General features: G+C 41.6%; 1 protein-coding gene across 3 annotated transcripts in view; it reads left to right on the top strand.

The window, feature by feature from the left end:
- Positions 1–2,066: 2,066 nt before the first annotated feature.
- LOC119491337 (kinase suppressor of Ras 1-like) overlaps positions 2,067–22,344 on the top strand; it is a 44,945-nt gene continuing 24,667 nt past the window's right edge. Inside the window, exon 1 of one of the 3 annotated variants that reach the window (XM_037775237.1) lies at positions 2,067–2,342. Coding sequence is in view for 1 of the 3 variants with exons in the window: in XM_037775236.1 (XP_037631164.1) it covers positions 18,772–18,774 (3 nt within the window). In the remaining 2 variants the exon portion in view is untranslated. Of the gene's footprint in view, positions 2,343–10,339; positions 10,639–18,619; positions 18,775–22,344 lie in introns of those variants that run through there. The other 2 variants (XM_037775238.1, XM_037775236.1) reach the window with 2 other exon arrangements.

Below are 22,344 nucleotides of genomic sequence, written 5' to 3'. Positions count from 1 at the left end.
TGCAGCAGGTGTTGGAGCAGGTGTTTGTTACTGTCAAACTGCCAGAGCTGTGTGTACATGTGTTTACTGCAATGAAACAGGAAATCAAAATATACCTGCTTCAAAATAAAAGCATAAAACAGCCAAAAACAATAGAGGACATTGTGGAAACAACTGCAAACTAAGCTACATTATTTTTTTTAAATTAAATGATAAATCAAAATGTTGTGTAGCTCTTTTTTTTAATCCTCGCACCATGCAGTATAACATATCGGCCAGCCTGCATGATGAGGAGTCTTTATAGATTGTAGGAGGTAAATTGGATAAAAAAAGAGATTAAAATGGAGATAAATCCAACTTGTCCGGTGTAGGAGCATTTTCACCATAAATTATATTGGTTGCTCTGTAGCCAGTTGCCTGTAACTGATGTCGTTGCAAGAAGTTATTCTTATTATTTTTCATTAAAGGTCCCATATTGTAAAAAGTGAGATTTTCATGTCTTTTATATAATAAAGCAGGTTTAAGTGCTTTATAAATACTGTTAAACTACCAAAACGCTCAATATACTGAGAAATACACACAGCCCCTATTCAGAAATTGTGCGTTTGAAACAAGTCGTTAGGATTTCTGTTCATTTGTGATGTCACAAATATACAATAATTAGATCATTACACGGTTTTAAACATAAACATTCTAAATGTGTCCCAGTTTATTTCCTGTTGCAGTGTATGTAAATAACATCAGCTGACAGGAAGTAAACATGGACCCAAGCCGGTGCCTAGCAAACGCAATTCCGTTGAAATGCACTAAAACGGAGCGTTTCAGACAGAGGGTGAATACAGACATATTCAGGCAGAAAGTATGAGTAAAATAACGTTTTTTTTTTAAAGATTACAGCATGTAAACATGTTCTAGTACAGGGGCCAGCAACATTTACTATCAAAAGAGCCAAAAAAAACAAAAAACCAAATCTGTCTGGAGCCGCAAAACATTTGAGCGTTTTATAGTTTAAGTATATAGTATATAAGTCTAATGCAGTGAGGGCCAAAGAGACAATGTACTACGGAGTATTAGGGCCACATTGAGGGAAAAAATCTGAGATATCCAGAATAAAGTCCTTATATTACAAGAATAAAGTCATAACTTTACGAGAAAAAAAAGTCGTAATATTACGACAATAAAGTCATATCTTTACGAGAATAAAGTCATAACTTTACGAGAACAAATGTTAATATTACAAGAATAAAGTCATAACTTAACGAGAAAAAAGTCGTAATATTACGAGAATAAAGCCATAACTTAACAAGAAAAAAGTCGTAATATTACGAGAATAAAGTCATAACTTTACGAGAAAAAAAGAAAATAACATGTAAAATTACTACTTTATAATATTACGACTTTTTTTCTCGTAAACCTATGACTTTATTTTCATAGTATTACAACTTTTTTTCTCGTAGACGTGACTCATTCTCGTAATATTATGACTTTATTCTCGAAAACTCAGACTTATTTTTTTTCTCCTCAATGTGGCCCTAATACTCCGTCGTACCGTCGTACCATAGACCTCCAACAATGATAGATAAAAATGAAAATGTAATATATGAAATGTCATGTCTCTTTCGTTGAAACTCTGACTAAACATTTCATTGTATAATTGAATTATTAATATTGTTAGTCTGTCTGTATGTGTATATATGTATATATGTCTATATGTATGATTCAATACAAAATATTAATTATTAAAAATAAAATTGTTTAAATGTAAACAAAAAACAGTTTTTAATTTCCATTTCTAAAAATCCACATGGAGCCACTGGAGAGGAGCTGAAGAGCCGCAGGTTGCAGACCCCTGATCTAGTAGAAACACAAAATACAAGTACGATATGGGACCTTTAAAACCACCATTCAAATGCATTCATACTGCATTCAATTGTTACCCCAAACTATGGAAAGCCCTTTGGTTCACATGTTGTCATTCAGTGTAAACCTATCCTCAATGTTTACTCAAGACGTGGTGACGTCTTGGTTTTATTTTGAAGGTGACATCCGGAAGTCATGCTCTTCTTCTGCTGAGCTTGCAGAAGGAGACTTTCTAGTACTTCTCTGGAAGTCAAAACGCGGAAACGTGTTTGAAACGTTGCGACGCGTCTTCAGGTTCGCTGTTTCAGTGTGACACACACACAATTAGCGGCGCCAATGTGGAGGACGGCGAGGACAGGTCGGTCCACAGCGGGACAGAGCGAGGAGGACAAGCTGAGGACAACCTGGTGGACATCTCCATCTCCAGCCTGCAGGCGACCAGGACCAGCTGCTGCTCATCAGACCACCTCAGCCTCAGCCGGCTGGAGGTCCTCTCTGTAGAGGTAGGGAGGAGGGAGAGAGGGTAGAAGATATACAGGGCCTGCTGCTGCTGTTATGAAGGAGGTCTGACAACTTCCTGCTTCTTACTGACACACTTTATCACAAGAACCTGGAAACATGTGCTGCACTGTAATCTGTCACCCATCAGATCCTGTGTGACCTGATCACACATGTTCACTATCTACAAACGTCCATGGTCACATTTTAACCCTCCTATTATCTTTGGGGTCAATTTGACCCCATTCAATGTTTAACGTCTCTAAATAAATGATTGACATCATTTTTTTTGCTTCATATTTAATGACTTTTCCTAATTTAATGGGGACAACTGGGTAAACATAAAATTAAAATGATGATATGTTTTCAATGTCCTGTACACATGCTGTACGCATCGGTGTTCTTTGGGGTCAATTTGACCCCAGGCTATTTTAGCTGTATAAAACATATAAGAAATATCAACATATGCAACTTTATAATCTTCAAAAAGCTTTAGGGCCCTAACCTAACATAACCATAACTGTAGTAGTGCGAGAACCACTGATGGTTCACACGACATGGGGGAGGTGAAACATCATTCTCACGAGAACTTTGATATTTCCCCATGCTTTGGGGGTGGCAAAATATGGTTCCCGTGAAGATATTGATTTTATTTAAAGGGCTATTTAGGTAGTCAACAAACAAACATAAAGTACCTGACACATAAACTTGGGTAACAATTTTAATTATAATCATTTTCTGGAGGTTTAAATTGCTGGGGTCAAATTGACCCCAAGGATAAAAGATGTTAGTAAATTTGAAGGTAACAGGAGGGTTAATATTATTAAGAGTATATATATAATATAATATATATATATATATATATATATATATTATATTATATACTACCATATCTCCTTCTGTCTAATAATAATAATAACAAAACATCTTATAAATTAGCAGGTATTACAATTAAGGTGCAAACCTTTTTAATGCAGCAACAAATTGGTCAAAACTGAAACAGGAATTCAAATGTCAGTATATAATGCATATAGTTTATAAACATAGAATTGACTTGAATAGATCGACCCCATTGTCACCGATATCCGATCCAGCTATTTGAGTCAGTATCGGCCCGATATCCGATCCGGTATCGGTGCATCCCTACTCATTTTCATATTTTGATTGCTGTAGTTCCATTTAAAGTTAAAAAGTGAAGGTTTGAGGTGTCTACCTGCGTTGTTATCGAGCTAATGTGAAAAAATCTAGACCCCTTTTTCACAGAACACATGTTGACATGTCTCAGTAGGAAAAGCACAGGTGTTATCAGTACAATGAATAATGGCTGAATTCCATGTCACTGCTTCAGTTTCAGGATGCTGGCGTTGTTTGTGTATGCGGCCGGCTCACTGTCACACTGTCATGGCTTAGTGGGACACTTGAATAGAGAGCCATTGTTATTGTTATTAGTAGGTAGGGTTGTAAGAAAATGTCGAAAGAATCGCATATATAGGGATATTATGTTTTGTGATACTGTATCAAGTCTCAACAACACTGTATTGATTTTGAATCAATAGTTTACATGCAAAGATGAACTCAGTCAATACTTTATTTCATTGGCAGAGAGATGCGTCCTCTCAGAGTAGTGCTGTGATGTTGGATGTTACAGGGACTGTGTTTAATGTAAATGTAGATTCCACTGTTCTCTTTGCATAAAAAGAAAGAAAACTTTTTTTTTACTCAGATTTTATGCATATGGTGGCGTGTTCTTTATACTTTGACAGCTTTCCAAAAAATGTGATTAAAAATTCGTAACGTATCGCCTTACTTACAGTATCGCCTTATATTGAATCGTAACCCCTGTATCGTGATACTTATCGTATCGCCAGATTCTTGCCAATACACAGCCCTATTAGTAGGCCTAACACGTTTTTCCTACAACGACCGGATCAAGAGCCGTTCAAAGTAATAATTTTTTTCACCTGCATGCAAATCACAATAATGCACTTTAAATCACACTGTGGTGGCGACCAGCACGACCTATGAACCGAGTCCAAAACCTCAATGAATTGGCAAACCTACAGTATTTGTTCTATACACCAGCTAACATGGGTTATGCTGCGGGTACCTGGGTACCAAGTGGGTATGGGCCCAAAATGGGCATCTTATCTGGGGCCCACTTAGATCAACTAAGTTGATCCCACATACATGGGTTCCCCATCTGGGCTACCTGTGTGGGTCCTAGTTGGGTCACTACTGGGAAATTAGTGCATGGGGCCAACATGGAAACTGTGGACAAACCCACTTACAACCCATATTTCAGCCCATGGAGTCCCCATGCAGTTCAGATTGGGCCCATATAACACCCAGTGTACCCCTGCATGAAACCCACAAGGGCAATTGGCACGGGGCCATTATGGAACCCACGAACAATCCCATATGGGGCCCATTCTTCAGCCCATTTACTACCCACATGGGCCCCACAATATACAAATGTTGGCTGGGACCTGATGACCTAATATGTCTCAAAGCAAGACTATAACACCTTTGGTGAACTTAGCCACTCCTGGATGTATTAAGAGAGCTATAGATACAGTCACTCAGCCTTGCTGCCAAAAGAGCATTTTCCCCAGAGGCCATCATTATAAAACACACATCTGTAAAACTGTTGTCCGGACACCTTGAACTGCAATCAAGGTCAGTAATCGCTCCTCTTTTGTATGATGATTTCTTTAATCAATCTGGTGCAGTAGATAAATGTAACGCATCGTTTTTGGGAGACAGGGTTCGGCAGGCTTGTATTACATTAGACCCAAACAAAAATAAATGACAACCCGTGCACGTGACACTGTTAAGATACTTAATTTGTCACTGGTAAGTCCATACATTGCTCTTCTTGTGTACAGTCTGGTTTGTTTGGTTCAAGTCTTTCTCTCAGTCAGTACCAGGGTGATGATTGCATTTTTTTTTTATCACATTCATCTCGTGTTAAAACTTTCCATGTTGTCCAAAAGGTCTTGCAGTAGTGTCTTGAAATCCGATTGGTGGGCTTGATGCATGTGAAGCATCACAACAGTGTGTGGTGTAGCTGTGTGAGGAGTGGCTGCTGGACACAGAGCCCTTGTTGCGTACATGTCTGCGGTAAGAGGCTAAATGTGGCTGTGGTTCCCTCCCACGCATTCTGAGCAGGTCCTGTTTGTCAAGAAAACGAAATGACGTGAAAGACAGTGGGAGAGTATAAGGAGAGTATGTTGCTGTGCCGGGGCTCACGTTACAGATGGAAGAGCGAGGGAGGTGTGAACTAACTGCGGTTCATAGCTGTGACAGTTCTCTTTTTTCCTTTTCCTGTTCTTATATTGACCTCTTAAACTGCCGACCCGTAGACGTGTCCATCTTTATGAGTTCATTATTGAAACCCACAGACAATGTCAAATGTTGCAGACTGGATTTTGGCCAAAAATTCGATAAAATGGTGCAGGGAACAATGACGTAAACATGCATCTATCGAGAAAATCCGCCTGAGACTGTGTAGATATGTTCCAAAGGAGGGGACAGTCAAGAGTTCAAGATGTCAAAAATCAATGATGTCATTCAACCGCTGATAACAAGAGAGGTTCCTCCACGACCACACTTTGACAAAGTCATGGTGTGTCTTTAAAGCTGCACAGTCACACAGTGTCTCGGCGCTACATTAAAATGGAGCTGATCAATACAACTTAAAACATACATGCACAATGTGCACCCTGTACTCTCAACCAGGTTAGGGTTTCACAACTGACCAAAATAACTGACTCTAAATTTAACCCACCAGAACATGAGCTAAACCTCAAAGCTGCGTTATGTCTAGTTCACACTACACGGCTTTAGCCCTGATTTTTCAGCCCCTGATGCAGAGGCAAATCCACGTTGGCGCGATGCTTTGCAAATCGGCGCTCAAGTGCTATGTGTGAACTGTTCAAAGACGCAAGCCGAGAGGATAGCCCAGGGGTCTGCAACCTGCGGCTCCGGAGCCACATGCGGCTCTTCAGCTCCTCTCCAGTGGCTCCCTGTGGATTTTTTTAAAAATGGAAATGAATAACTGTTTTTTGTTTACGTTTTCATTTTTATTTATCATTGTTGTAGGTCTATGGTACGACGGTACGACGGAGTATTAGGGCCACATTGAGGAAAAGAAATAAATCTGAGATTTCGAGAATAAAGTCACAAGTTTATGAAAAAAAAGTTGTAATATTATGAGAATAAAGTCATAAATTTACGATAATAAAAGAAAATAACACGTAAAATTACTTCTTTATAATATTGACTTTATTCTCATAATACTACGACTTTTTTCTGTTAAACTTATGACTTTATTCTCATAAAGTTATGACTTTATTCTCGTAAAGTTATGACTTTATTCTCGTAAAGTTATGACTCTTTTTCTCGTAATATTACAACTTTTTTTTCTCGTAAAGTTATGACTTTATTCTCGTAATATTATGACTTTCTTTCTTGTAAAGTTATGACTTTATTCTAGTAATATTACAATTTTTTTTCTCGTAATATGACTTTTTTCTGGAAATCTCAGATGTTTTTTCTCCTCAATGTGGCCCTGATACTCCATAGTACATTTGCTCTTTGGCCCTCACTGCATTAGACTCATATACTATATACTTAGACTATAAACTGTGTCACAATGCTCAAATGTTTTGCGGCTCCAGACACATTTCTTTTTATTATTTTGCCTGAAATGGCTCTTTTGATAGTAAAGGTTGCTGACCCCTGGGCTAGCCGATGCATCGCAGACACATGCCAGATATCTAGCATGCTAAATATCTGGCCCTGAATCTGTTAGAGAGCTACAGCCAATGAGAGCGCAAGACACTGGGCTGAGGGACCCTATACGGGACACCTGGAGGAGGGGGTCGCCTGTAACTGTGTGGTTATGTTTTGCATTTGCAACACGGACCAAAGTTGTTGTTGCACCTAGAGGAAAATAGAGAAATAGTGAAGACATGTGGAAACAGGCTATTTTGTAAACACGTGTACAAACAAAAATTTTAAGCAATTACTTCAACCAATAGTCACCCGCCTTAACAATCGATTACCGGTTAATCACTAATAATTTATGAAATATGTTTTTCCATTATAAAACCACTGACATGACCTATGTTCAATGGGAGATCAGAGTAGACTACAGCAGAAGTTAAAAGAACGGATGGAGTGAACACCAAGTTTCTTGAATGATATAACAATAAATAATCTGTAACATTATCAAATAAATGTAAAACCGGTTCCCCCAGTCTCCCAACAATGGACTTCAGTTAGCATCAACGTTGGCCCAGCTGCTGAAAACAGCTGGATAGATGTCCTGGGACGATCAATGCTGTCGCTCCGACTTTATCTGTCCATTTGGCACACACTACATGACAATCAAGCCGAGTCTGGGCCTGATTCCCCCCCCCTCCCGACAACGGTCAGCAACACCCTGATGTTTTTTGATGGATCTTTCCAGATATGCCTGTGTCCCCCACTCGGCTCTGAAGTCTATCCTGGCCACACTGATTTCAAATCGTGATATTGTATGTTCAATATGTTCAACACCGCTGGGTGTACAGCTCCTGCAGGTTGGGCAGCTGTGATGTGTTGGGCCGAGCGCACCACCCTTCCCAGCGCCTTACGGTCCACGATGGTTGCAGTTGGCGCACCAGGTTGTGAAGCAGCCTGTCAGGAGGCTCTCTATGGTGCTATGTAGAAGAGGATAGAAGAGGACTTGTGGTTTCAGTCCAAAAGTCTATAGGCGGCCTCAGAGCGTATAGTTTCTGTTGGGCCTTCCCGACCACAGCGGTGGTGTGAGTGGCCCACGCAACACGCCTGGCTGCATTACCCTTCTTGTATAAATGCAGATCCATTATAGGGGACTGCCACCAGACTGACACCCACTGTACAAAAAAAGGCATTACGCAAAAAACACACAAAGGGCGAACAAATGACACAAAGTGATGAAGATAGTCAGGAAACCCCCATGTGGTTTCTCAACCGCCTGCTCTTGTTTTCTTTCTTGTCATTGTCGTTAACTTTCCTCCCCTGACCTTTTTTCGTGTAGCTTTTATTTTCACTGTTAAAGTGCACAGAAGTGTCATGTAGATCATCAGCCTGGACAACCGCTGGTGTATTTACATAAAACATAAAAGTAGATAAGTGATGATGTCCTTAATGAAGCAACAGTTGATAGTTATAAACACTTAGATGAGAGGCATTGTGCCTGCTTCTCTACATTTTTAACGTATTGCCAAGTTCTTTATTGTCACATGCACAACAATTACAGTGAAGTTGGCAATAAAATGATTTGATCTCATGCTCTTAAATTGAATTAGAACCTACGACATAAAATAGTGCAGCAGTTAATAGATGGAGGTTGTCGTCCTGGCACCAAGATGTCAGAGCTCTGACCTCCTCTCTGTAGGCCATCACCACCCTCATTTTGAGACATTGTGACATTTTTGGTCCCTACAGGATGAATCCTCCTTTTGTTTGTGAGGTTGGTGACCCCCCCCCGGTCAAAGTTTTCACTTAAAGCTTCAGTAGGCAGAAAGTTTATGTTAAAAAATTCCATAATAATCTTTCAGCATATTGTAATTCAAGTGCTCTGAGAGAAAACTAGGGCTGTCGCCTCACAGCAAGAAGGTCGCAGGTTGAAACCCGGCTTGGGGCCCTTCTGTGTGTGAGTTTGCATGTGCTCCCTGTGTTAGCGTGGGTTTTCTCCGGGTTCTCTGGTTTCCTCCCACTGTCCAAAGACATGCAGGTTAGGTTCACTGTTGACTCTAAATTTTCCGTAGGTGTGAATGTGAGCGTGAATGGTTGTCCGTCTCTATATGTGTCGGCCCTGTGACCTGTCCAGGGTGTACCCTGTCTTCGGCCAATGTCAGCTGAGATCGGCTAGGATAGAATAAGCGGTTACAGATAATTGATGGATGGATGAGAGATAACTAGACTACTGCACCTTCTCATGGCTGTGTTTTCAGGCTTTAAAAAAATCTACCACACCCATTGTTTTCTATGGAGGGCTGCGTACTGGTGGCATCTTGAGGAGCATCAACATGTAAGGACTGTCGTCAAATCTCACGGCCTATTTCCTGGCGTCGACATGCGTCAGCTCAGCAATAGGCCCTTCCTAAGTCCCGCCCCTTTTCGCTCTGCTCCAGTAACAGTTGAGCAAGCTTGGAACCAGGCAGAACCTCGGTCAACTTTCCCCTTTCTGGTTGCGTTAAGCGTGTATATGCTAAGTCTGTTCAAGGGTAACATTACTACGTAAGACACGTTACATTGGTGTCACAATCTTCACGGACACATTACATTGTATATAGTCACAGTTAATACGAGGAACTTTCATTTTGTGTTGATTTTGGCGGTCATCATGAACAAATTTGCGTGTGTATATTTGTGTGTGTACATTTGTGTGTGTATACTTCCGCGACAACATAGTCGAGGGTATAGAGCGCTCTGTGTGTCTGTCCTTTCCATCCGTGCTCACTTTTGCCTTGTTACTTTTCTGGTTTTGAATGCAGTCCGTACTCCAAACCAGGATAGAATGTATGAAATATGGACATAGCAGTTGAATCTGATCAAGATCGGTGTTGGTTCACTTGACACTTGGTATTTTGTGCTATGAAGTTTATTTCCCGTGCAATTTGAATGCATCACTGGTGAAAGGGTATGCAGGATACTCTTAGATAACTTGGATTTCAGTGAATCTTACATTTTTTTTGACTGTTGTAACGCCTGGATGGCCTGGATGTTATGTTGACAGTACTAGTGAGAGGTCTGGCAGTTGCTGTGTGCTGCCGTGTGTTGGTTGGACAGAGTCCTGCAGTGTTTTGAATAGCACCAGCCATACTGCTCTTTGTGATGAGCACTCACCCAAACTAGAATGTGTTGAGTCAGCTGCTCAGCAAGCCTCTGTCCCTCCCCAGTGTGCTATTTATACACACCCAAACCGGCCTCTGCACATACCGACACACACACACACACGAGCGCATACACATGTCTGACCTACACGCAGGCACATACACACACACACACACACACACTTGCATGCAGCTCGGCAGACTTGAGAGCGCCTTGTAAACAATAGTGAACACAAACTGTGGAGGCAGGAGGCGGGGGGGAGCTGTGGCTCAGGGTGACTCAGTTTTTTCCTGACACTGTGTTGAGGAGGAAGCGACAGGTGGGCTCAGACAGAGACACGAAGAGCAGCAGAGAGAGACGCTCAGGCTGATAGTCAGCCTGCACGGGAGCAGCAAGGCTTTACCAACCTCTACAGGATCACATGCAGGCACTGAGGTAAGACAATACTATAAGTCGGCATCGAATTGAACTTATTGTTGCATATTTTTATTCCACTGAGAGGGATTGAAATCTTTAGTCACCGAGAGGGGTTCAAGTGCCTTGATTTTGTGAGCTCCTGTTAAATACGCCATATACTGGTAATGTAGTTCTTATTTAAAGAGGTGGATCATTTAAAATCAGTTGCTCTCTCTTCTGTTCATCCTAATCCGCCGGTGTACTTGGTTTCTTCTTTGCTGTAATGGCACGTGTCCGCCATAGTGGTTTTATTTTGGTTGCACCACTAGTTCAGTGTGATTTATGTGTTGTTTTGCATGAATATGACACTTGCTTTATGTATTTATAGGCTTTAGAATTGCATGCAGATTGTTACAGTGCCTCAGACTGTGGAACATCTGGCCAGGGACAACAGATGAAAAAAACCTGCCCTTTGGCTAAATACAGCACATATAGAACACATGCACTATTCCAAATATATAAATAAATGAATACAGTATATGTACTGTGCATAGGCATTGAAATAGTAAATGGACTTGCATTTATATAGCTCCTTTCTAGTCTTCCGACCACTCAAAGCGCTTTACACCACATGCCAGCATTCTGTTGCCATACAAGCTGCCAACCTGCTCATCAGGATGGAAGCTAATGCTCATTCACGCACTCACACCGATGCACACACTGAGCAAATTTGGTGTTCAGCATCTTGCCCATGCAGGGACACTTCGACATGCAGACGAGGAGGAGCCGGTGGAAGAAGTATTCAGATCTTTTACTTCAGAAAAAGTGTTATAAAATACACCATTATAAGAAAAGATCTTGTAGTCAAATGTGTGCTTAAGTTAAAGTACAATATTGTTAGCATATATGATATTTAAGTATCAAAAGTACTAATGCAGTTCTTTTTTACTGTGCTATACTCTAATATTGGATCATTATTATTGATTGATTAATGCGTAAGCAGCATTTTAATGTTGTACAGTAGCTGGTGGAGATGGAACTTTTTATACTAAATACTGCCAAAATGCATCTGACCTTCACTCGACACTCTGCCTGAACGCATCCTGTGTAGACACAGAAAGACCACCGAAGCTGCTGCTCACACTAACGCCTCGGTAGTTAGTTACTTTCAACCACTGAACTCAACCCAGTGCAGTCCCCTTTCAAGTAAAGCTGGAATATCATGAAAAACTCCCTTTTTCAGTGCTTGTTCACATACATTTGGGTATCTGCAGTGTCTACCTACCCATAAACTGTTAAATAAGTCAGTTTTTTGTGGGCTGCCTAGATCAGAAAACATGTGATTCAACAAGCCAATCAGATTTGGCTCCCCTTCCTATGTCACATGCAGGCTCATTAGAATATACCGCCCACAGCTCGAGAACTACCTTTTCAAAAAATATGTTCTAATCATAACATGGCAAACTGCAACCTAACAGACAACAATAGCTGTCAGTGTGCTGACTTGACTATGACTTGCCCCCAAACTGCATGTGATTATCATAAAGTGGGCCCATCTTTAAAGGGGAGACTTGTGGGTACCCATAGAACCCGTTTTCATTCACATATCTTGAGGTTCAGAGGTCAAGGGGACCCCTTGGAAATTTGCCATGACAAAATTTAGCGCACATTTGGAGCGTTATTTAACCTCCCTCACCTGCGCCCGCTACAACCTTCGAAAGATTGATTGCGTTAATGTGTTAAAAAGGAATTAGTGGCGTTTAAAACAAATTAGTGTTATTATCGCGTTAACTTTGACAGCCCATAGTAGAAACCCAAAATACAAGTATGAACCTGGAAATGAGCACAAATATGTACCCTTTAAAATTGCTGTACTTAGTTCTGTGTGCTCACAGAGTATCGGTAAAGTGAACACCAGTATTGTTTATGTGTCAGTGATTCTTCAGGTTGGAGCCAGTAAAGTACGTCCTGGTCCTCTGGCAGCCCTCTGTGTCCTGACCAGCAACAGTAGTCATTCTGTGAACTGCGGCTCACTTCACACTGTGAGTCACTCTGCAGGAATGTTTGGTCACTGAGCAAAATAAGTTTATAATAGGTGACACCGGTTGCTGTCAGTTTCTGTTGACCACGTCTGCGCATAGGGTTTATTTGTCAGTATCTATAAATGTGTGTGACTCGTATGTACCAATCAAATGCATCATACGTGTACATGTTGTGTTTGTACTACTTGTGGTAGGACTCTAGATGATTTTTTTGACCCCATGACCTTTCCTCTAGCACCACCATCAGGCCAACATTTTCACTTCTACACAAAAAAGCACAAAATATAATAGTCTGATCTCATGAGATCACGCTTCTTTTAACCTTTACTTATCCAGGGAAGTGTCACTGAGAGCAGTTTCAGGAATGCCTGGTTCATATACAGTACAACCACAGTCTGACCTGTTGACCACTGAGCAGCTCCACTGGAGGGGCTTGCTCAAGGGCGCCTCATTGGTGGTATAGGAAGTGAGGGGCTAGTGCTGCTCTTTCACTCTCCCCACCAAGATTCATCCTATATCCAACTGGTGACCTTCCAAAGCAGCAAATTCTCACATTTAAAAGGTCCCATATTATAAAAAAAGTGAGATTTTCATATTTTTTTATGATAAAGCAGGATAGGATAAAGTCCTATATAAATACTGTGAAAGTATCGAAACACTCAATCCACAGGGAAATACAAACAGCCCGTATTCAGAAACTCTGCATTTGAAACAAGCCGTCAGGATTTCTGCCCATTTGTGATTTCACAAATATACAATATTTAGATCCTTGACACAATTTTAAACGTAAACATTCTAAATGTGTCCGAGTTTATTTCCTGGTTGCAGTGTATGTGAATGTCATCAGCTGACAGGAAGTACACATGGACCCAAGCTGTTGCCTAGCAACGCAATTCTGTTGCAATTCCAACAAAATGCGCTAAAACGGAGCGTTTCAGACAGAGGGTGAATACAGGCATATTCAGGCTGACAGTATAAGGAAAATAAAGTTTTTTTTTGAACATTACAACATGTAAACATATTCTAGTAGAAACACAAAATACAAGTATGAACCTGAAAATGAGCACGATATGGGACCTTTAAGAAGGTGGAACCCGAACCAGCTAATGTTTGGCTTTCAAAATGACTATGATTATTTGAATAAATCAGATAAAAATAGTTGCTGGTTAATTGTTTTTTTCAGTTCTAATGCTAAACATAAATTAACGTAATTGAATGTTTTTTCATTGTTTGCCTTGACCGGCCACACTAGTAGGCGGAGTGAAAAGCTGGCGAATGTTGGTGTTGGAAAGGTGTGAGGGGGGGGGTTCTGAACTATTTGACCATCTCACAAGCAGTTCAGAAGAAGCATACTGGCTGCCCTGGTCCAACACTTTAGATGTGTAGGGCGTAATGGACATTGCTGCCTCTAGGGAACATTAGTCTTCTTAATAAGTATTTACCATCTGAAAGTTGCAGTGAAAGGTATTTTTTAGCATCAAGTTTCTGTTTACTATCTTTCCCATACAATATGAATACATTCAGAAGCTCAGAAATCAGTCAGTTTGTTGTTGGTATATATAATTCATCAGTATATACACACGTCACTGAATTCATATTTTGCATGTGGGTTCCTGTTATGTATTTCTGTGGAAGAGGTGAGCAATGCCCCTAGGGGGCAGAGCTGGGCTCAGACGTGTTCCCACAGTATTTACATGGCTTGGGGAGATCTGCAAAATGCATGAAGAGGCAGAGATGAAGAGAGCTGCCAGCTGGAGGCTGTTCTGCAGAAGAATCCTCCTCTCAGGTGCTGCACAGGGTGTTCTGCTGGCACCGAGATCAGTTCATTTCAATACATGACATGCGTTTACAGATACCAGGCTGTGCTCTTAGTAGGTCAACCAAAAAATAATCAGCAACTATTTTGATAGTAAATTCATTGTTTTGATTTTAATGCTCGTCATCGGTGCCACCGGGTCGGATTATGCGCAAAATCATACAAAATCATGAAGTTTCACCAGAAACTCCTTCAGCTCAGACTCCAGCGGGGGCCTCTGGTAGCGACCAGCCCATCGCAGACAGACCCAGATCCGGCTACGCTGCCGCCTCTGACCAGTCGGAGCTTCGACCAGGAGCAGAGCTTTGCCTCGCTGCTCCGCCGGTCCCCGCCGGGAGCCAACACCGTCACCACGCTGCTGCAGACCCAAGCCTTATTTCTGGGCCCTGCTGCAGCAAAATGAGAAAATGCAACCCTAATTCTTTTGATACAATGGAGGAATCATTAGTGTCAAATATGCAACCCTGACCCTAACCTAAGATCATTTTTCACTCATTAAAGGAAACCTCTAAACTGGAGTTCCTCATCAGGGCCTTTTGGCTTTCTGTCTGATGCTTTTGGATCCAAAATGTTTCCTCATGTGACAACAACTTGACGCTATCTCTTTCACTCTGAGTTGCCTGTACTGATTCAGCACATTCTTCCACTGCCCAGTCAAAGTGCTGTTCAGTGGAAAATCCAAATGTCTTACTGCTGTATAGGTTTCCTTTTGGCTTTGTTTTTATCTCACCAGAACAATGAAACCACCAAGGACATTATGTAATTGACACAAACATTCTTTTGACTTTGAGTCTTTTCCCTGAACGGGTGCGACCAATTCCTGATAATCATACAATCATCAGCCACGGTAACGGAAAGCATTTAAAGTTTCTCAAAAAGTGTTTACTCATCTGTTTTCTCACGCCTTTTGACTCAAAGGAAAAGTAGGAGAGTTACGGGAAGCATGTGGCTCTGTTTGTGGATAAGATATGGTTGTGCTTGCATGTGCTTGCACGAATGCCTGCACGTCATAACTGTTGATTATTCTTTCCCATCATTACCTTCCATCCCACATGATGTACAGTAAAGCCCCGATTCCACCGCAGGAACTTTCCCCCCCGGAACTAAGAACCTTCTGAGGAACTCATTGTGTTTTGACCGCGGGAACCAGGGTCTAAATTAAGTTCCAGGGACATTTTTACCCCCCAAAAAATGCCCTGGTTGGGGGTTAGTACTTTCTGAAGTTACCGGAACTTTCGGGGCAGGGTTTGCAGGATGACCGTCGTTGATTCGCCAAAAACACACACACGAAGCGCCGCTACTTCAATCGTATCGCTTCATTCACAAAACAAGGAAGTACAAGGACGAGGGGAGAACATTTCTCTTCGTTTGATAACATTGAAAGTAAAGTTAGGCTCTGCCTCCCGACTCATTAAAAAGAAGACGGAGAGAAAAGAAAGAGTGGTGCTGTGAATGATTGTTTCGTGTTCTAAAGGATAAATGAATAACCATCAAACACTCAACAGATGATTTACTGTGGAGACAGACCCTCTTAGTTTCCTTTTCCTCCCCTGGATTTCATTCATTACATCCAACGTGCATCAGTAATTATATGCAGCAGTAAATATTTATATATTATGTTAATATTTATATATACTGTATATATTAATGTAGCAGGCTGCAGAGTGTGTTTACTGCTGTGACCACAAGCAGCCCTCGTCTCACGTCATGTTGCTTTTTCATACGTCAGACGACTAATTTGCATAATCTTCACAGGTCTTTAGACCGCGGTGGAAACGCAGACAAAAGCGGGCTGAAGGAACCTTTTAGTTCCTTGAAAAGTAGTTCCAGGGACTAAAAGTACTAAAAGAGTAAAAACTCTTCACCACGCTGGCTTCGAGTTCCTCGATGCAGACCAAACAGAGAGTGATGTTCACATTTCCACGACGTAAAAAAATGTTTGTCCTGGTCACACTTGAGTTATAAAATCCTGTAGCGCAACACAGAGCGCCTCCTCTGCTGCTGTCAGCTGAAGCGTCCTTCACACTGGACGGAAAGTAGAGGATGTTGGAACAGCATCTGCTTCAAAAATAATTTAGTTCAGAAGCGCTGGAGCTGAGAACAGAAACGAGTCGTGCTGCTCTGTTTCCATCACACGTTATTTGTTCTTTTGAGGCAAGACTTGCTTTGCAAATGTTTAAATTTGACGTTACTGTAAACCACGGATACGTTGAATGTGGATGTTGTTGCATTCAGTCAGAGCAAGTGACGTAGTATATCGAGCGACCGTTATTGAAAGTTACGTGGTAAAATAACTGCTTTGATGCTTTGAATCATGTTCAATGTTCAGGGGTCAGCCCCAGTGTAAATGTGCAGTGATTCCACTGACAACATGCGATTCAGTTTCGGGGGCTTCTTGACTGAGGATTGGAATTATCGATGACTAGGGGTCAGCCCTAATGACTAGCATCACTTTATTTTGCTTTACCTCAAGGGAGAGCACACTTCCACCAGTCAAACAGAGTGACCGCGGCAGGACGAGAGAAGCCAGCTCCTTGTCTATCCAACTTTATGTATGGTGGCTATGGTTGTAATGTTCAGTGAGAGAGAGCATGCACTAAGGTGACTAATAAAGAGGGAACCTTTACAGCTTCAGGCCGGATGTACCTGTATCACGATCCATCACTGGTACATTCTGTGCGTGTTTATATTTGAATCCATTTGACTACACTGTTACCTTTAACCAAAGCATGTAGAGCTTTATGACCTTGAACAGGCATCTTAATTGAAAGTTTGAGACAGAGCTCTGAAGGCCCAGACACACCAACCCGACATTAAAGAACTAGCGGCTATGAAGGCCGTCCGTTGAGTCGTCTCAAGTCGCCTTTGTCTCGGCCAAAAAGTTGCACTCGAACACACAGCAAAGACCACAGCCGACGGCCAACTGCCACGTACGTCCTGCGCCTGCGTGAGAGGAAATAACTCCCCACACCAGCAGGCGGCGGTAGTCTGTATTCGTCATTCAAGAAGGGAAACCGGAAGACCGAAGACGGCAGATATACAAGCCGTTGTTAAGATACGTACATGAAACAAAGCGGCGTTTGGCGACCATTTTCACACCGCTCTCTCTCAACACTTAGCTTCATTCCAGATGGCCATGTGGTTGAGAAAATATCCGTATATTGGAATGATCAGATGAGAGCCTTCTGTGTGTGTCCTCTTGACCTTACTCGTTTGCTTGCTTTCCTCACTTCCGTTTCTGTCCTCGTGCACTGATTCGTTTAAGCTTAACAGCCAATCGGAGTGATTTCTCTCACCGACGAGCTCCGCCGCCGATTCAACGTGCTGAATCGGCCGGAAAAAAGCCGACAGATGCTCACAGACGGCTCCGAACTGTCAACTGCTTGGTGTGTCAGGACCTTAAGGCCTTAAGGCCAAAAAGGCAGTGGCATCTTGCTCTACAGGTCTACTCAAAGTCAACAGTAAACTCATTAAGGTTTGGTTCAGCTTTCCCTGCCAACTCATCAGAATGAGTCTGTACTGTATTGACACTCAGGGATACTATAGCAATCAAACACAGTTTTGAAGACGGTGTGTATTTTCTGCTGTTGCACGTCCCCAGTTTGGCTCAAATTCTCTGTTTCCTGTCAACTATACACCCCCCCCTCACTGTCCTCTCCCTCCTTGCCCTCTCATTACCATCTTAGTCTTATATGGCCTGGCTTTGGACAGTGAAGAGGAATGGTACAGTGGGGGGAAAAAAAGGCATGCAGAGGAAGTGGAGGATATCTTGCGAGGTAGGGTGGGGTGCAGCACTGATTAGACAAAAAACATTCCAGAAATGTAAAGAGGGTAACTACAGCCACTGTTTCACAGCATAACGAGAAAATTAATTGTAAAAGTTGCTGTCCATTCCAATGTGACTTAAATCATTTTAAAAAAATCAACGGAAAAAGCACTCACTATAAATTATTTAGAGGCCAACTTCACACCCAGCTGTTGAAAAGTAATTCAAACTAAAATGAAAGCGTAATGGCCTTGATTTTCCCAGAGGGAGTAGAGGTGTCCCACGGTTGGTCGCCACCGGTCGCTGATGCACAACGTTGGCGTGTCAGGAAGACTGACTGGCTGAGAGAGAGAGAGAGAGAGGGGGAGGGAATGTAAGAAGGAAGGAGGAGAAAAACAGGGAGTGTGATAACAGTGCTGGGAAGATCTGTTGGCTCTCTGTCAATGTGTTTCCCAGCAAGCCTGCTGCCTCTCACGGATTATTCTCTTTAACAGTGGCTGGATTATGAGAGCAGGGGCTCTAATGTCCAGTAGAGACAAGTCAACATCATGGTACAGTACTAGACCTTTTCCAGCATGTGTAACCTGTGATAGCGTGTGAAAAAGGTGTTTCCTTCATTTCCTCATTTGACAGAAGTGCCGTTGGAGAACGAGTCCAAGCACATTAGTGAAATATAGCTGTTGTTTCAGGTAGATACAGTTATGGGGCTGTCAGATTTGTGTTTGCCTGTTAGGTGGAGGCAGATATCCAACCCTCACGTGCCTGTTATAGTGTGGACTCTGATCCAGTCTGCGTGCTTTACTGTTCACTCAGAAGTTTGTTTCTTTCTGTTTTATGTACGTGCGTGAGAAACCGGTGATTAGGGTCAGAGGAAGATATTTTGGTCATTTGGCTGTTTTCTGTGTGATTTACCTTCGTGTGGTTTAAAAGAACGACTTTCTTTCCTACTCATCTTGTTCAGTCAGTGTCTCTCTTGTCAGTTTTCCTTCCTTTCCTTTCAGCCTTTCGTCACCTGTAAACACAGGCAGCTGCTGAGGCATGCCCAGGCACTGCCCAGGTATCGGTATGTGTCAGCTTTGCAGCTCTGTTTCTCCAACCTTTATTTTTTTACCTTTTTATGGAAGGGAAGTTAACAGGAAACCATCCTCACTTTTAGAAAACTAAATGCTGTCAAATAAGTAACAATTTCACTGCAGAGGGTCATGTATTCATCATGACTTGACAGCAAGAACTCTTGCTGACCCTATATTGCCCTTTAAGTGTCATTGTCACTGAACTATCAGCTGCTACTTGTGACTGTTTTAGGAAAACTGTGGGAGAGCTGTGTGGAGCATTTAAGTTGAACTTCATTTTACATATCAAAGTGTGTTTCCAGGTACTGCATATGTGGAAAAAGTAGTAGAAAGCCTTTAGTGTCTCCAGAGGGAGCCGTGTGAATTGTCCTCAAGTGACGCAACTCGAGTCGGTGTCGGTTGAAGACTGCGATTTTGAAAATGAAAATAATCTGGAGTTGTGGCCCGCTCCTCTTCTCTGCTGCAGGCTAGGGCTACATTAGCTGCAACTAGCGTACTAACACAACTGTCAGCGGACATGTTGCATTATGGGTAATATAGGTGCCAGGTTTTGACCAGGAAGAAGGATACGTGGAATTAAAAAAAACAATAGCTCGGGTTCTGCTGCTTATTTCTTCATAGTTGCTCCAAGTGTTTAGTTTTTGCTTTTGTTGAAAAATCCACCAAAGTGGCAGCGGAGTGACGTCGCGCCAGAAACAGACGTGCAGGTTCCTCACTCCTGTTTGCGCCTCTAATCCCACTTGGTCACTGTGCCCTCTACACTATAGGCACCAAAATACCACACAGATGGGCAAAGGAAAAGATGGTGCACTGTCACAAAAATATATAATGATAATAACATAATCCATTAGCGGCAATCCTCACAAAGTACCATACCATTTTGATGTCGGTGTGAAACCTCTTCACGTGACTGCTATATTAAAATGACAAATCTCTCCCCCCTTTATTTGGAGAACCCCCGGTCAGGAAGGACTTGGTTGGCAAAAGGAGCACACGGTCTCTGATAATGTTAAACAGTTTTTGGAATATTATACTGATACCATATGAGGAAAAATGCCATCAACTCAGTTGCGTAGCTATAACAGAAATCATAAATGTTGTAGGTTTTTCTTAAAGTTTTTTTTTATTCAGCACATTGCCTTTATTGCCTATATTTATGCTTAATATAGGATTTGACAAAGAACAAAATTGGATATGTTTTGGCAAATCCACTAGGTATAAAGTCAATACTGAGAGCGAGAAATGTGTTTGGTTGTGTGTAAAACTCTTGGAAGAGCTTGGATTGGATGCCTTAAACATTTGTGACAATATGGTTGAATTTTCTGTTCACACCTACATGTACTAGTGCAGGACAAGGTATTAGGGTTGTTTGAGATGAGCCGTGGAGATCATCAATTAGTACTCGCTGGTTACATTTCTGTTCGACTTGCTCCTGACAATCACATAATAATCGAGACTGGATCACCAATAGGGAAACTAGACGACTGCCCTTGGGCCCCAGACTTTGAGGGTTTACTGTGTCAAATGGTTTGTGGTCAATTGACCAAGTGCAACGTTTTTTTTGGCGAATAGGTGCCACTTAATCATAATGTCCATAGAAATGATGGACGGCTCTCAGTGTCTGTGTGCACCGTGCCTGGTGTTGCTGGTAGCCCCGGGTTCATTCAGCCTTGGCGACAGTAACCTCAGGAGCTCTTAGAACCAGCAGCTGCTCTCTGCCGACTGCAAAACCTAATTGCATGATGAGAAACATCTGGCTCTCTACTAATTTAAGAAGTCTTTTTATATCTTCATTCTGTCTTTAATTGTAAAGACGTATGTTTTAATTGGTGTTAATTCTCACTATGAAGGCTTGTTCTGAATCAATGTTTTATAGTTAATGTCAACTTAAAGTCACCCCAAAGAAGCTGAAGAAATGAATTCCATTCAATGTGTACAATTGGCCGTACCTTTTTCTGTTTTTAAGATTGTGAAGTGATACAGAACTTTTGGGAACAAGTCAGACGTGCGGATTAAAAAGTCTAATCTAGTCAGTCAGTCTAATTATGGCTAACATATCAATAAAGGACAAACGGGTGATCTCTATATCTTCTTTTTCGCTCCCAGTTTGTGAATATGAGGAAGTTTTGATGAGAATATCTTTATCTTTGGATAGCACATAAGTTTGGAGCAGTAGCGTAGCAAGAAAGAAATATTGGAAAGAGTGATATCATTGTTTAGTTTGTCATGAAGGGGTGAGCAGGGCCTGTAGGACCACATTCATCTTGAGGAAATGTGTTAGTGTGGAATAACCTTTATGTCCAGTAGGTTGGGCTACTTCATCAAATCCACCACCGGAGAGAAGAGGCTGCTGGCAGGTTGATTTAGGGCTGAATTAGACTTCTTACTTCTGACGCCTATTTACTGCCTGATGGGGAAAATGGAACAATCGACGGCTGAATTTGAACTTGTTCTATTCCTCACGGTGTTGTCACGTCACAAACTTAATCGCAACGCTTTGTTTCGCCATTATTAAAACTTGAGGCTGACTAAAAGCAGCTGGCTTGATAGACTCCCAATCCTCTGCTCTGAGCAGTGAACCACTGAGCGATAGAGGAGGATCATGGACGGATGAGGAACTGACCCAAACACAATCAGCATTTTATTTTCAGTAGTCACATTATAATCTAGAGCAGTCATTCACATTTAAAAAAATATCATGTTTTTAATTTAAATACCCAATTAATATTCTGCAAGCGACTCCAAAGCCTCGTAGCAAATGCAGATCCAACTGATTGCATAAAAAAGTCAACTTTTTCACTCAGATTTTATGTTTGTGCGTCTTCATACTATCAGAAAGTTTTCCTAAAATTCTATTTTAAAAAATCGCAATATATCCCCTGCTTACAGTATCGCAGTATATCCCAATATATTGAATAGTAACCCCTTCATCGTGATACGTATCATATCGCCAGATTCTTGCCAATACACAGCCCTATTAGTAGAGAGTAGCATACAGATGTGTTGTTTTCAATATTAAATCAACTTGTATGTAAATTCCAACATTAT

Source organism: Sebastes umbrosus, chromosome 7 (genome assembly GCF_015220745.1).
Source record: "Sebastes umbrosus isolate fSebUmb1 chromosome 7, fSebUmb1.pri, whole genome shotgun sequence".
Taxonomy (NCBI): domain Eukaryota; kingdom Metazoa; phylum Chordata; class Actinopteri; order Perciformes; family Sebastidae; genus Sebastes; species Sebastes umbrosus.
This window is presented reverse-complemented; position numbering and strand designations above follow the sequence as displayed.